Source organism: Dermochelys coriacea, chromosome 24 (assembly GCF_009764565.3).
Source record: "Dermochelys coriacea isolate rDerCor1 chromosome 24, rDerCor1.pri.v4, whole genome shotgun sequence".
NCBI lineage: Eukaryota > Metazoa > Chordata > Testudines > Dermochelyidae > Dermochelys > Dermochelys coriacea.
Window position 1 is genome coordinate 4,078,804 of NC_050091.1, and position 16,090 is coordinate 4,094,893.

The 16,090-nt window shown below is 48.8% G+C and overlaps 1 protein-coding gene across 5 annotated transcripts in view; it reads left to right on the forward strand.

Annotated features, from left to right (window-relative positions):
* Positions 1-11,509, forward strand: part of BCAN (brevican) — a 54,103-nt gene extending 42,594 nt beyond the window's left edge. For all 5 annotated transcript variants that reach the window (XM_043501905.1, XM_043501904.1, XM_043501903.1 and 2 more), the window contains 5 exons: positions 928-1,086; positions 6,212-6,294; positions 7,769-7,913; positions 8,980-9,162; positions 10,962-11,509. In XM_043501905.1, the coding sequence (XP_043357840.1) occupies positions 928-1,086; positions 6,212-6,294; positions 7,769-7,913; positions 8,980-9,162; positions 10,962-10,978 (587 nt within the window). In that variant the 3' untranslated portion in view covers positions 10,979-11,509. The remainder of the gene's footprint in view (positions 1-927; positions 1,087-6,211; positions 6,295-7,768; positions 7,914-8,979; positions 9,163-10,961) is intronic.
* The last annotated feature ends 4,581 nt before the right edge of the window (positions 11,510-16,090 follow it).

Consider the following 16,090-nt stretch of genomic DNA (forward strand, 5'->3'; position numbering starts at 1 on the left):
CGTTAAGGTGTCTATGAACTGGGGCAAAACGTTCCCAGAAATGACACGATAGAATAAGCTATTTGAATAATTAAGGCTCACCAGACCAGTTAAAGGTTAAAGAAAATCCAATAAATAATCATAAAGACCCAAGTTTGGAGGGAAGCAAGAAGGAAAGACAATGAACGGATAAGAGCTATAATGTCTGCGTCTCCATTGCTTTCTACCTTGGGCGGTCATTTAAACCAGTGCAATCTGAGTGCAAAATATTGCTATTCTGATCTGGTGTAAATGAATGAGCTAGGTGCAAAGCAATGGAGAATCAGGCCTATAAAATGTAATAGAAAAGTGGGCTGCTAGGAGAATGGTTCTGTTCAGAGACAACTCTGGAATTCATGCACATTTATATTAACATCCCTTTACCCTGTTCTGGCAGAGAAGTACAGTCATGCTCACTTTAAATCCTCTTTACGCTGCCCCAGCAGGGTAAAGGAAGCATAATGCAACTGAGAGAACCAGGTCTTTGTACTCAAGGGGAGCTGTACAATAGCCATTGATGGAGATGGGTGATCCACCAGACTCCCCCAGGGTGTATGTCTGGAGGATCCAGAGTCACACCAGGTGTGAATCTGACTCTAATCAAAATATAGGGCCAAATCCTCAGCTGTATAAATTGGCTCCATTGACTTCATCCAGTTTACATCAGCTGAGCATTTGGCCCATGGTTCATAATAATGCAAAGCCCTTATCAACCAAAGCATGTTACTGGAAGAGGATTTTTGCGGAACGAGGTTCTCTCGATGTTTTTTTTTAAATGAGCATTCAACAGTTGCTGGGCATAGCTGATCCGTCTCTGTACAGACATGCTTGTTTCTCTCGCTTCTCCAGTCATCTTGTCTCTTTCTTCTCTCATTGGCTCTCTTGTTTGTCCTCTTTCCTTCCCTCCAGATCTGGAGAAGTGCAGCCCAGGCTGGGACAGCTTCCAGGGGTCCTGCTATAAACATTTCGCCACCCGAAGGAGCTGGGAGGATGCAGAAACTCAGTGCCGGCGTTATGGTGGCCACCTGGCCAACATCATGACCCCCGAAGAGCAGAATTTCATCAACAGTAAGTGGCATTGCCTTCAGATATCGGGAGCAAGGCCTCCCTGGAATCATGAGCTGTGGGGGCTTCAAAATCATGAGTTAAAAAAAAATACGTTTGAGCTCCTTTTTATTTGCCTTCAGGTTCCAGAGGCTAGGGAACATGCCTACACTGCATTGCAAACTGTTGTATCTGGTGTGACAAAGTTCCTTCTCTGCCTTGGTGGATCCTCTGCTTTCTGGCAGATTTGCTCACCTCAGAGGTTCATGGCAGCCCTCAGTTTGGCCACTTTTGCTAGAGGCTCAAACCTGCCATTCACTCAGCTAACCTCATCACTGGCCAGCTGGGGAAAATGGAGAAGAATCTCTGCAGTCTCTGTTATCCCACCTAGTGGGTTGGGGATTGAGCAGATCCCTCTCCAAATTAGACCTTCCCCTCTGATGTGACTCTCAGTCCAGCTCAACTCCTCCTGTGTCAAATAGTGGGTTGGGGGGAAGGGGGAACCCGGGCCCACCCTCTACTCCGGGTTCCAGCCAAGGGTCCTGTGGATAGCAGCTGTCTATAGTGTCTCCTGTAACAGCTGCGTGACAGCTACAACTCCCTGGGCCACTTCCCCATGGCCTCCCCCAAGCACCTTCTTTATCCTCACCACAGGGTCTTCTTCCAGATGCCTGATGACTCCTTAGTTCTCCAGCAGCACGTCCTCTTGCTCCCAGCTCCTTGCGTGCCTCTCTCTAACTGAAGGGAGGTCTTTTTTTTTAAAATCAGGTGCCCTGATTAGCCTGCTTGCCTTAATTGGTTCTAGCAGGTTCCTGATTGTTCTGGAATAGTCCCTGTTATCTTACTCAGGGGAAAGGGACCTGCTTAATCTGGGGCTAATGTATCTACCTTCTAGCACTTTCCTGTAGCCATCTGGCCTGGCCCTGTCACACTAGCTACGTGCAGATAGCAACACACATTTGTGTTTGTAAGTTTGTTCCTAGGTAGTTTCTGTAGCCTTGGGTCCAGGAACTACAATTCCCAGGATGCACTACAGAGAGTATGAGGGCATTGGGGAAGGAGAGAGAGAGGAAGAGAAGGAAAAATGAGAATATGAGCTGCTGGAAGAAGCGAAGGGAATAAACCTTACCTTTGCGATTATCTAGCTTCCCGAGTCTTCCTCACAGTGGTTGAGGTACAAAACAAATTGGTGATGAGCACTAAAACACCCCCAGTGAAACTGAAATCTAACTGTTTTAGGGCTATCCAAGTACCTCATAATCCTTGCTGCTGTTACCTGCTGTTGCTACTCCCAGGAAAACTCCACACTGGCCTAGAAGCCTGCTGCTGCCGGCAATTGCAGCTTGCTGAAAAGAGAAATTTGAAGGAGCACTATCTGTTTTTCAATGTGCTCCTTTTCTCCAGGTGGCATGTTCTCCTCCAGTTCCAAGTACTCAGCTGCACCATGAACAGACTTTTACAGGGCTAGTCAGCAATTCTGTGACCAGAAAATCTTACCAGCTGATTGTTCTCACCTTTCTTGCTGACTCCTCCAACTTGCTTCCACACTTATTACCATGACACATGTCCTGCTTCCACTGTTCTTCATGCCTTCCCCCCAGGAGATCCGTCACTCCCATGGGAACAGTGGAGGTCTTACTTCAGCAACTATGTGCTTGTTGTAGAAACTTCTCCATACACTCCAGAAAAGCAGAAAGACTTACTGCTTCATTGCCTTGGTCCCAAAGGGCAACGAATCTTCAAACATCTTCCTCCTTTTCCTGACATACTGCAAAAAGGGACTCTCTCCGCCCCGGAGGATCATTTTAATCCTTTATTCAATGTTACTGCTGGATGCTTCAAGTTCTGTTCCCATGTATAGATGCCTCATGAGCCCATTGACTACTGCATGGCTGCCTTATGTGAGTTGAGTGCAACCTGTGAATTTGCCATTTTCACAGATGAGATGCTCAGGATCAAATTGTCATGAAGACAGACAGTTCCAAGATTCCAAGACTGTCTGAAACTATGCTAAGGAAACATCATTGAACTAGTTGACTCATCTGAATGGGTTTCTCCTATCATTCTTGCAAGGAAATCTAATGATGCCATCTGCATGTGTAGACATGAGAGCTCTAAATTCCAACAGAGTGGAGGATTGTCATCCTCTAACCAACATCAGTGAAAAGCTGCTCACCTTGAAAGAAGCAAGAATCTTTATGACCCTTGATTTATCCTCAGTGTACCGCTATATCCCCTCAGTGGAAGTATCCCACATGTACACAGCTTTCATCACTCCAGAAGGCTTGTTCCAATTCAAACGGACGCCATTTGGGTTAGCCTCTGCAACATTTGTATTCCAGAGAATGATGCATGTGATCATTAGAGATATACAGGTGTCCTTTCAAGAGCACAGTGTGGTGTACGGCAAAGATGATTCTGAACATGATGTCATCCTAACAAGGGTTCTAGAAAAACTCCAACAACATGGACTTACTAGCAGCACACACACACAAAAAGGCAATTCTTTACTGACTCAGTGTCATGTCTAGGTCATATTAGCTCTTGGAATGGCCTACAACCAAAACCAGACCTAGTGAAAGCCCTTTGCGAAGCAGCAGAGCTGGACAATAAGGACAAACTTTGATCCTCCTTGGGACTGTGCGAATACTATTCAAAGTTTGTGCGGCAGTTTGCTCTGAAAGTAGTTCCTTTGTGTCGTCACATAAAAAAGAATATATGGCTTGAATGGGATGAAGCGCGCAAGAACAGCTTTAATGACACAAAACCCGCAATTTCCACCGGCCCGACTCTTTGCAGCTCAAATGCAAAAGAGCTAATGATTGTCACCACAGATGCTTGTGAGTGCGGTCGTGGTGCTGTCTTGACTCGGCTAAGAAATGGACAAGAAGTCACTATTGCATTCGGGTCCAGAGCCCTGAGTGCTCCAGCAAAAACCGATTGTGTCATTGAGAAAGAAGGTCTGGCATGTTTCTGGGCAGTAAGACACTTCAGAACCTACCTGTAGGTAGGAGATTTATCTTGAGATCTGACCACAAACCTCTTTCAATTCTATTCACCATGCCAGGTTTGGCTCCACCAACTCTGGTCAATCATTTGAGCGCTGTGAAGGAGCAAGGGAATAAAACTTACCTTTGCTGTTCTCTAGCTTCCCGCGTCTTCTGCACAGGGGCTCAGATACAAAATAAAGCAACGTCTGTGAGACCCGGGTTTGTACACTTGGTGTTTCCAAGAGTGTGCTTGAGCATCCTCATTGCATTGTAAACCTGGGTGTACAATTGCGGGGCCTGGGTCTCACAGCTGGGCTAATGCATCCACCCTGCACTACACCGACCTTCTGACTCAGATCTGTGGCTTGAGCTGCATCCACACTGACAGGGCTTGGCCCCAAGTCACAGCAGGACTCAGGCTCTGACCCAACCCCTAGCAGGAACCTAGGACTCAGGCCCCGAGTGCTAGCTGACCTGAGTCAACTGATTTGTGTGTGGACAGAAGAGGGTGGGGCAGGGCTGGGTTCAAACCTGAGTCAGAGCCCGGCCTTGGCGTGCAGTGTAGACAGACCCTACACATTTTTGAGCTTTTCTCTGCAACCACGATGGTTAGAAACTTACTTTTAGTTTTTCAGTGAAAGCTGAGGGCTTGTCTAGATGAACAAGTTAATTCAGGATAAAAATGGGGTATAAATCTACACTGCACTCACCTGCCGCGCACATGTGCATCTGGATCCTGCGGCTGTGCACTGAAAATTCCCTAGCGCACTTTAATCTACTCCTGTTTCAAAGCAGGGAACTCCCTCTGTGGCCTGTGAACTTTTCTCCCGTTGTTCCTTGCAGCCGGTGTGGAGTGTCGCTCCCTTGCCTTCCTCCCCTGATGCATTAGCTAAGCCATGGTGGTGGCAGCAACAACCTGCAGTTTAGAGAGAGCTGCTGTGTGCGTGTGTGCACGCACGTATCACATGTGCACACCTGTCTGAGGTGTGCACGAACATTCACGTGTGTGCGTGCATGTGTGTGAAGGAGGCTCCCCTCACTGAAAGTGGTGCGAGACACAGAGGTCAATGATCATGGAGAACTCAAGGATAGCTAGCTAGATAGATAGGATGTATGGGGATAGATGGATAGATAGATACTAAAGTTTAAAGAAAAACAATGAGCACATTCTTGAAAAACCCAGGGAGGGAAAGAAGGCCGTACTGTGGGACACAGTGAGAAAGGGACAGAGGATCAGAGAGAAAGCGGATGCTGTAGTGGGGCAAAAAGCAGTCCAGGGCAGGAGGAAGGGAAGGTGTGAGACAGGGGAGAGGAAAGGGGGATTATGTGCCGAAGGCTGCCGCCCCACCTGGCAGGGCTGTCGCTTGCAGCGTGAGCAGTGGGCTTGCACAGAGGCGGTGGGGGGCGGCTGCAGCTTGGAGTGCGGGATGAGAGGATGGGGAAATGGATGGACTCTGCTGCCCTCTCCTGGAAGGACCCAAGAACGAGCCCCCTTTAAACAAAATACCTTGAGCTGGACTCTGGCCCGCCCCACACTCTGTGCATTTACCTCAGGGCACAGGGGTTACCAAACGCTACCAAATCACGACGACTGCCTCGGACCTTAGAGCTGGTCGCAGTTGCTTGGGAGTTTTCCTCTTTCGTCTAAATGCCACAGGAAGTCAGTCAGCCTCCCATACGTGCCCTTAAAAAGAAAAGGAGTACTTGTGGCACCTTGGAGACTAACAAATTTATTAGAGCATAAGCTTTCGTGAGCTACAGCTCACTTCATCGGATGCATCCGATGAAGTGAGCTGTAGCTCACGAAAGCTTATGCTCTAATAAATTTGTTAGTCTCTAAGGTGCCACAAGTACTCCTTTTCTTTTTGCAAATACAGACTAACACGGCTGCTACTCTGATACGTGTCCTTGAAAATCCCAGGCTGAAAATATAACCAGCCGTCTTGGCAGGGAAGGCAGTTCTCCTGCACCAGGGCACAGATGAGAGTCAGGTGCCCTGTGTCCAGGTAATTCCCTCCTTACCCATTGGGGGATTCTTGCCCCTTCCGCTGACGTGAGACAGGATACTGACCCAGATGGGCCATGCTTCTGATCCAGTCTGGCGGTTCCTGTTGGTTTAATGCGCCCTGCACTAACCGCAAACCCCCTTTGGATTCCAGATCAGTACAAGGAATATCAGTGGATCGGCTTGAATGATCGAACCATCGAAGGAGATTTTCAGTGGTCCGATGGGAGCCCCGTGGTAAGTCACAGGGGGTCAGTGCTCTACTCTTCAGTGCAAAGGCCCCTTTGAGTCAGTGTGAGAGCTCAGTTAACTTGACACAGACTTACCAGGCACACAAACACTGGCTTAGCATGGCCATTTCAAATCATACACAGTAAAGGGAAGGGGGAAAACCCCTGTCAATGGCCTTTTGTTCTTCACAATCACTCGGAAAATATTCTACAGCTGTGGGTATGAATCAGACACTTGAATCATACTTTGCATTGATAGGCTGCTGGTTACGTGGTAGCACCACCGTGGAAGGCAGGCTGTAACCTTGTGCCAGACCACCTTGAGCTTGGACAAGCTATGTGTGATTTGGCTGCGAGGCCTCTGGTGAAAACCCAGGCACTGGTATCAGTGATTCAGTCATAGGTGTTTTTCTTCTCCAAGTCCGAGCTGGGCAAAGGCAGAGGGCACCGGGCTACTGCAGGGATCTTTGCAGGAAAGCCCCACCTGTTGTTGTTCAGGGCCAGGGCCCAAAATATTAAAAGGCACTTAGGCGTCACTGCATTCAGCATTGCAGCGCTTCACTGATTTAGGAACCGGCACCTGATTTTCAAAAGTGATTTAGGCACTTATGAGCCTTAATCCCATTGACTGTCAAAGAATCCGGGCCTGGACCTTCAGGTGCTCAGCACCCACACTTGGGGTCAGATTCAACCTACGGCTGTGTGTGTGTGTTTGTGTGCTCTCAATGGGAGCTAAGACCGGCTGAAAGTCTGCTCCCAATTATGGGTGCTGAAACCTTGCAAAAGTTCTTGGCCTTAAGCCCTCATGGTATTTTTTCCAAAGCAGAGGGAGGAGGGAGCTAATTCAGATTAAATTCCCTTTTGCTGCACTTCTTTCAATTCCCTGTGCAGTTTCGGGGGGATGTAGTATTCTTCCCTTTCTGTTGCTGTGGGCAGTTAAACTTTCCACCCCAGAGGTGGCTGCATCTCAGGGGAGGGTGTAGAGACTTTCAGGGTTACTATCTGACGTCCTGAAGGTTTTCCATGGTAACCTCGGGTGGGTCCTATTATCCCTTCCAGAGCAGGCCTGCAGGTTATCAACCTTTAGAATTGCTACTGATGCTACGACTAACTAAACCCAACCCAGCGAGTGAAATGGACCTTGAAACAGCTTCCCAAGTGGCACAGTGGATTCTCCATCACTTGTGGTCTTGAGTTAAAGACTCGCTGCCTCTTGCTAAAAGACACCGTCTAGCTCAGTCACAAGTTATGCATCCAACACAAGATGAAATTCTCTGGCCTGTGCAACACAGGAGGTCGGACTTGGTGATCCCAATGCCACTTCTGACCTTAAAAAAATAAATAAATCTATGAACCTCCCCAGGCCCAGTCCTGTCTCCTACATCTAATGGCATCTGGGTGACCCTTTTGTGTTGGAGCCCTAGCTTTTTCGGCAGTGTATTCCCCGCTGCAGAGTTCACTCATGCTCTTTTTCTTGGCAGCTCTATGAGAACTGGCACCACGGGCAGCCCGACAGCCATTTCCTGTCCGGAGAAGACTGCGTGGTCATAGTGTGGCATAATGGGGGGCAGTGGAGTGATGTGCCTTGCAACTACCACCTGTCCTACACCTGTAAAATGGGACTAGGTAAGCCTCAGTTGTACCGCATCTTCCACTGGTGCCGGCTTCCGCTCTGAGACCCAGGTGTTAGCATGGGGGCAGAGGGGGGGAGGACAGTTTGACATTAACAGGTTTTTTCAATGGAAAATGGGCCCCGTGTCCAAAACAGACATTGGAATTGTCCATTTTTGAGGTTTTCATCAAAAAACCCTAAACTGACATTTTGTTGGTTTTTGGTAACTTAAAAACAAATACAAAACCACCAAACAGTTTGGCCAGTCGGGCAATAGATTTGATTTTACTGATCATTTTTGCTCACACGACAGGAGCGTTCTCGTTTTTGGTTGCCGAAAACTCAGCATTTTTCAAAAAATGCTGGTTGCTGAAAACGAACATTTGTCAGGTTTGGGTTTTTCAGTGGGGCGGAGGGACGGACCCCAAATGTTGTAGAAACATTTTGACAAAAACAAAAAGTTTTCATGCAACTTTTGCACAAAACATCCCCAACTGCCTTTGCTAGCCACGCCTGAAGCACTATACAAAAGCAACACTAACCAGCTTCTAATTCGGGTGCCTGATTCTCTGTTATGCTGCACCTGCTATGGGTATTTCCATCCATACAACGTGTTACCAGTCAACCTGGGAGCATTTTACACCCATTTTGCACTGGGGTCAATAACGGCACAAGGTGCAGGGGAGCAGAGAATCAAGCCAGTCTCTTTGGGGTGGGGACTGGTTTTTTGTTCGGTGTTTGTACAGCCAGGAGGCCCCGGCCCATGACTGGAGCTGCTAGGCTCTACTGCAACATTAGAAGAAAGCACGAGACACATTTTCCCAAGTATACCACCAAGAGAACTGGGTGGAAATGATGCAAACCCTAAATCGGATTGAAAAATAGAAGGGGATAAGAAAAAATGCCAAACATTTAGACTAAAATCCTGCCCCCCCCCCCTTTTTTTTGGTGGAAATGAGAAATGTTGGTGAAAAGTTAGGGTGTACTTGTGGGGGGTTACATCATATCTACCCCGGCCAATACAGTGTCACATCCTGCATGACCTTTAACCCTTTGTCTCCCTTTCCCTCGTCCCCCCAGTGTCTTGTACCTCCCCGCCCGAGATAACAAACGCCCACCGGTTTGGCAAACCAAAGCAGCGCTATGAGATCAACTCCATTGTACTGTACCAATGCCTGGACGGCTTCACCCAGCGCCACTCGCCCGTGGTTCGGTGCCAGGAGGATGGCCAGTGGGAGTGGCCGCAGCTCAGCTGCATTCCGAGTGAGTGCTTGGCAAACGCAGGGCTGAGTCCCTAGCCACGTTGTGCCTTTGATTTCAATTAAATGATGCTGACTCAGACCAGCAGGGGATCTGGCCCCTCAACTCCAATGGATCTGTGCCACTTTACACAAGTTGAGGGTGTGGTTCCTAGTATCTCAGCTGGCTAAAGAGCAGCCCAGGTGACAATTCTGCATAGGCTGGAACACGGGCTTCTTTCACCAGTGCTGGCAGAGGGCGGGTTTTTGCATTGCTCGTGCCCCCAAAGGTCAGATGATTTCAATGGGTGTGGAAACAATACAGGTTTGGGCCAGCTGTTTCCAGATGGGCACGGTGAGACTCTAAGAAGGGTCATTAGATGACGTGTTCTACAGTGTGAGGTCATTGCCTGCAGGATCAGGAAGGGATTTGCCTCCCATGTGTCACTTAAAGTCAATTAGATGCACTGTGGGAACTTTCCAACAGCTGATGACAGAGCAGCTATTGTCCTGGGCTGGAGGCTGGACACAGAACAGGATGGATCAATGCTCTGATCTGCGCAGGGAGGAGGTGGGACGCTGAGCTTGTGTGGTATGCTACAGGATGGCCATCGGTGGCGTATTGAGCTAAACGGATCAGTTGTCTGATTCCCTATGGCAATGGGTGAGCTAACCCAAACCAAGCAAATATGCCTTGTCCTGAGTCCCGGGTGTATATTTTGCTGAATGGGGAGCAGGAAGTGACATATACTTGGGAGGGTTACTGCAAAGCCTTGGGGCTGCATTGGGTGATCTGTTTGAGCATACCTGGAAATTTGCGAGAGCTGGAGCAAAACGTGTATAGCAAATAATTGATCCCATCCCATGTGTCGTCAAAAATCCTAGCACATGACAAACAGCTCGAGGAAGTGTACATGTGAGCTTGATGTGGGATAATGCTGGACAAGCAATGAATCCCAGTGCAATGGGTTGGCTAAAAGGGCAACGCAATCCTTGGATGTGTAAAGGGGACGAGTGAGTAGGAGTGGAGGGAGTGATTTTACCTGTGTATACAGCATTGGTGAGACCAATCCTAGGATACTGCTCCCAGTTCTGTATCCATGATTTAAAAAAAAAAAAAAAAGAAGTTGAAAAATTGGAAAGGATGCAGAGAAGTGCCACAACATTCATTTGAGGGATGGAAAAGACATCTTATGGTGGGAGATTTAAAGAGCTCAATCTGTTTAGTTGGCCAAAAAGAGCAAGAGGTGACTTGATTCCAATGCCTAAATACCTTATACCATGTAAAAACAGTAGATACAGAAGGGGTTTTTAATGTGGTACAGAAAGGCAGGACAAGAACCAATGGCTGGAAGTTGAAGCCAGAAAAATACAAATTAGAAATAAGGCACATATTTTTAACAGTGAGGGTGGCTGACCACTGGAATTAACTACCAAGGGAAGTGGTGGACTCTCTAGCTCAGTGGTTCTCAACCTATTTACCATTATGGGCCGCATCCAATACTATCTGTATGGCCCTGAGGATGTCATATGGGCCGCAGCTGTGTGCTGATTGGGCTGCAAGCGGCCCGTGGGCTGCAGGTTGAGAACCACTTCTCTAGCTCGTGATGTCTTCACATCCAGACTGGTTGCCTTTCTGAAAGATGCTTGAGTCAAACCCAAGTTATTGGGTTCAATACAGGGGTAACTGGGTGAAATTCTCTGGGCTGTGTTATACAGAAGGGGAGATGATCTAATAGTTCCTTTTAGCTTTATAATCTATGAATCCAACCATGCTGGCATTTGACTGATGCTTTTGCTCCTTGTATATTTCTCTCTGAAAAGTTGGACCAAACCCTTGATGACTGAGGATGGACCCAAGATGGACGACATCCCTTCCCAGGGCACTGGGAACAGTTCTGAATGGAAAGGGAGCTGGGAATATTTTTTTGTAAAACAGTCTGAAAACCAGCAGGAAAAGCAACGATGCCTTTCTCCCAGTCATATTTTTTATGTATGTATAAAGAAATTCTAATGACTAAATATTCCCTTTAAAAAAAAAAAAGAGAGCAACATATAATGTAACTTTTCACTTTGTGTAAGGAGTATTTTGTGATTGAAATTGAAACAGAATTGAAATCAATGTGGGAGCCAAAGACTGTGTGACCTTTGACCTATGGGCAGAGCCACATGATGAAACTATGGGTCTGGTGAACCTCTCTCCTACCATTGGCCAGTGGATTCGTGCCCTCTACCCGCACCTTTATACAAGGAAGTTGTTCCTTAACTGCTCTCTGTGTTTGTAATCTCTTGCTTTGCTCGGTAGAATCAAAATGCTTAAGTGTGAGAAGAAAGTGGGGGATGCGCCTGGAAAATGAAGTGACATCATGAAAGAGTGATATCATGAAATGAAGTGACCTCATTTCCTCCGCCAAGGACATGACGATAGGAGGCTGGGAGTTTGTCACTGCAATAAGTTGCTTGGCACCAAACTCCATTGCATGCAGGTTCTGGGTGAATTGATGTGAGGGGGTTTAGAGTGGGGTGTGAAATATTTGCACAAAGAGACAAAACTCCTTCAGTTTAGGACTTTTTTTTGTTTTTATTTTTCTGGCATTTCTTTGCGAGGTCAAAAATGACCTGACTTTGCCACATTCACCTGAAACCCGGCTTCCTTTTCCAGAGGAGAAGGGACCTGCTCCCACATGGAAGGTGGCTCCAAAATTCCAAACCTTCTCAGGTTCCTGCTGCAAAAAAACCCCAGCCCCTTTCATGGAAAAAAAATCTGTATCTGGGAGGAGTGATGTCTCTCCAAAATGCACCCCTTTGTATTTTCCCCACCTTGGAAAAGACATTCCCTGGTTTCACCCAGCTGTGGGAGCTTGTTTGAACTAGGGATGGGGCCCACATCGGGTTCCAGAATCGGATATGACCGGGATATGCCTGGAGTTTGAGGAGGTTTGCAATTTGGGTTTCAGCCCCATATGCCGTTGTACTCACTGCCGTAGCGTGTGGGGCCTTGCATGGATCTTCCTCTCCAGTGCCTCTTGGTGCCAGAACATGGTGTTTCAGGGGTCTTCTCCAGCATGCCTCTTGACTACTCCTTTGGCTTTGTGTTGGCCTGTCTCTGGCTGTGTCTTCCGTGGCCCAGTCCTCTGGTCAGGTCCCCTCTTTCCAGCTCCGTCCCATTCCAGGCTAACAAAAGCCCCAGTACAGAAGCCACCCCATATGCAAAGAAAAACCTCACCTGCTAGGCTGGGGTTCGCTGTTCTCCACCCGTGCTCCCGGGCCCTGCAGAGTTCCGCCATTGTTCCTTTGGCTCAGCACTGCTCCTCTGTCCTGGGTCTCCCCCACACTGGGTTCTTGTCCCGCTCTGGTAATCAGCCCTGGCTCTTTCACAGCTGGGATCACTAATAACAGAGTCACCAGATCAGAATTAGCTGCTGCATTGCAGGTACTTTCTCCCATTGAAGAGCCAGCCGGCCTGCGACAAAGCCATTATAGAGAAACAAGTCACCTGTGAACTATACATCTGGATCGACCTGTCTACCTTCGTTATTTATAAAGCACCATGTCAAGTTGGTATGTAAGGTCTCAACTCCCCCAAAGTAAGGGATATCGCTCTCAATAGATCCTTAACATTGGAGCTGGTTGGGGATTTTTTGGTCAAAACAGTTTTTCGATGAAAAATACCACTTTTCTCAAATTGAAACGTTTAGAAAGCATTTTGATCCCGTCCAAACATGCTGATTTGACATTTTGGGAACAAAACATTTTTGGTTTTCCTTCAAAATGATGTTTTGAAATGAAATTCCGTGTATATGTGTGGTTAAGATTTTTTTGGGGAAAAAATTACAAAGGCCAACATCAGAATGAAATGGTTCAATCGACCAATACATTAATTAATATTTTTCTGAATTTGGTTTCATGGGAACTTTTGAATTTCTTTTTTTTTTGTTCCATTTGGGAACACCCCTCCCCCCAAAAAAAGTGTCTAAATTGTTGAATTTCTCAAAAAAAAGGGAAATCTAGTTCCTACCCAGCTCTAGCCAACATGAGAGAGAGAGGTTGAATTGTTCTCCTTAACCACTGAGGACAGGACACGAACTAATGGGCTTAAATTGCAGCAAGGGATGAACATTAGATTGGACATTAGGAAAAGCTTCCTAACTGTCTGGGGGGTGAAGCACTGGAATAAATTCCCTAGGGAGGTTGTGGAATCTCCACCATTGGAGATTTTTAAGAGCAGGTTGGACAAACCCCTGTCAGGGGTGGTCTAGATAATACTTAGCCCTGCCTCAGCGCAGGGGACTGGACTAGGTGACCTCTCGAGGTCTCTTCCAGCCTGACATTTCTATGGTTTTTAGACTCCAGGAGCTAGAGCTTTAAGAAAAATCAGAGCAATTCTCATGAGACTCGTGATAAAATTGCCTGAGCTTGGCAATGCTTCCCAGGCTTGGGGCAGGCACAGAGCGGGTGTGTGGGGAGGGCGGTGCCGGGCCTCCCATATTCTTTTCAGCCTCCAGTCTCAGGGCTTACATTCTGCTTCCCTACGTCCCCTGGGATGCGCAGTGCGGCCAGAGGCGGATTACCGTTTTGTGGGGCCCTGGGCCTGAGCAAGTGGGGGCCCCCCCACCCCACCCTCCTGCCGGGGAAATGGGGTCGGGGCACAGGGGGTTGCCCCGCTCCGCCCACCTCGTGCTCCTGCCGGGTAGCAGGGGGCCGGCCAGGCGGAGCGGGTCGGGGCGCCGGGGCCCTCCAGTTGGCCAGGGACTGCTGGACACGGGCCCCGTTGGCCCGCTGGCTAATCCGCCCACCCACATCCCAATCTGCCTCCCTACAGTGGGAACAGGAGGGATGCAAGGCGCAGGAAAGGCGCCTTTTCCACCCATTTTAAGCTGCCTTTATGCTGCCAGCGCAGCCTTAGCTTAACTGAGTCCTGGTTCTCAAGTGTTTCACCTTCACTTCCGCCTTGCTGGGGATGGAGGAGCAGGACCATGCCTCCGAAAGGGGTGATCCTGCCAGCACCCCAGCTGCAGCATAAGAAAAACCTTTCCTGGAGCTCAAGACAGCAAGTGCCGCTGGGGCCACACACACTGCTCAATGGGGATTATTTTTCTAACAGCGCCTCTTACAGTGTGACGGAGTAGCAGCCGTGTTAGTCTGTATTCGCAAAAAGAAAAGGAGAAAAGGAGTACCGGTGGCGGTACTCCTTTTCTTCTTACAGTGTGGTCGATATTAAACCAAAGGACCCAATGGAGGAGACTGCAGCGCCTTCCACTGCAGGCCCAATGCCAGAGCCCTGCTTTAGCACACGTTTCCTTTCCGTGTTCTTAGCCCTCCTTTGCATCGCGGTAGCGGCTCCCACAGACGCTGACTTTTGTTTTTGCCACTGGGTGCTCCTCTCTGCCCTCTCCCACCCATGCAAGCAGCAGGCAGGGGCTCAGGGGTAAAGAGGCTGAGTGGGGCCTCGGGGGCGGGGGGGGAGAGAGGAGAAGAGGCCAAGTGGGGGGCGGGGCCTCAGGGCGCAGCAGTGGGCGGAGCCTCACCGGAAGAGATTCAGCAGGGGCGGGGCCTCAGGGTGGAGCGGGGCTGCGGTCTGGGTGTCAGGACCCCCAAAAGATTAATCCAGCCCTGCGGGTGCTGAGCACCCTCTATATTTTTCAAGGGGGTATATTTGAGCCCCAGAGTATCCACAGAGTCGGCACTTCTGGCAGCTAAGGTGCCCAGTGATAGATCAGGGTGCCCCTGAGGCTCGGTGCGGTGCACACAAAGGGCAGAGCTATGGTCTCGGCTCCACCTCGCCCTGTGTGAACTTGGGCAAATCGCAATCACTCCGGGCCTCAGTTCCCCCACCTGCAAAATGGGGCTAACAGTCCATCCCCTGCGTACCTTGTCTGTGGATGCGAAATGGCTCAGAGTAGCAGCACACGCCAGCGCACTGGGGCCCTGATCCTACTTGGCGCCACCTGCTGCCACCTGGGTCCGACACATATGAAAAGATTCAGAGGCCGGGTCTACACTGCAAACTTAAATCGGTGTAACCGTGTCACTCCGGAGTGTGAAAAATCCATGCCCCCGAGCGGTGTAGTTATATTGATCTAACCTGCAGCGCAGACAACACTATGAAGCTCTCCTGTAAATGAAGCTACCGCCTCTTGGGGAGGTGGATTAACAACGCCTACAGGAGCAGGTCTTGAGTAGAGTCTTCACTGAAGTGCTACAGGGGCAGCTCTGTACGTGAAGACAAGCCTTCGGGGGAGTTGGTGGCTGGGACTGGCTGGCTAACAGGCGTGGTGGTAAGGGCTATGCTGGAACCTTTCAGCTATAGGCAGCTGGGAAAGGATCAAACCATCCCTGACCGAACTCTGGGCAAGTCTTAGTCTGGGCAAGCTCTCGCGCTGCAGGGTAATTTCTCCTAAAAATGTAACGAGACCTCAGATTGAGTGCGTAAGCTGGATATCTGCCACCCACAACATGGGTAAGTCTGGCCTCTTGCTAATGGCTAGTCCACATACAAAGTTAGTGAGTCAACCTGTGGAACTGCTTGCCAGAGGATGTTGTGAAGGCCAAGACCATAACAGGATTCAAAAAACAACTAGATATGTTCATAGAGGATAGGTCCATCAAGGGCTATTAGCCAGGATGGGCAGGGATGGTGTCCCTAGCCTTTGTTTGCCAGAAGCTGGGAATGAGCGACAGGGGATGGATCACTTGATGATTCCCTGTTCTGTTCATTCCCTCTGAGGCACCTGGCATTGGCCACTGTTGGAAGACAGGATGCTGGGCTAGATGGACCCTTGGTCTGACCCAATAATGGCCGTTCTTACATTTTTATGCTTCAGCTAAGGGGGCATAGTGCTTCGGTTGACACATTAGCAGCTCATGCCTTCTAGCTCTGAAAGTCCTTGGTTCAAGGGTCGGATTGTGTCACCCTATGGCTAATTCGCGGGCAAAAAACAACAACCCCGAGG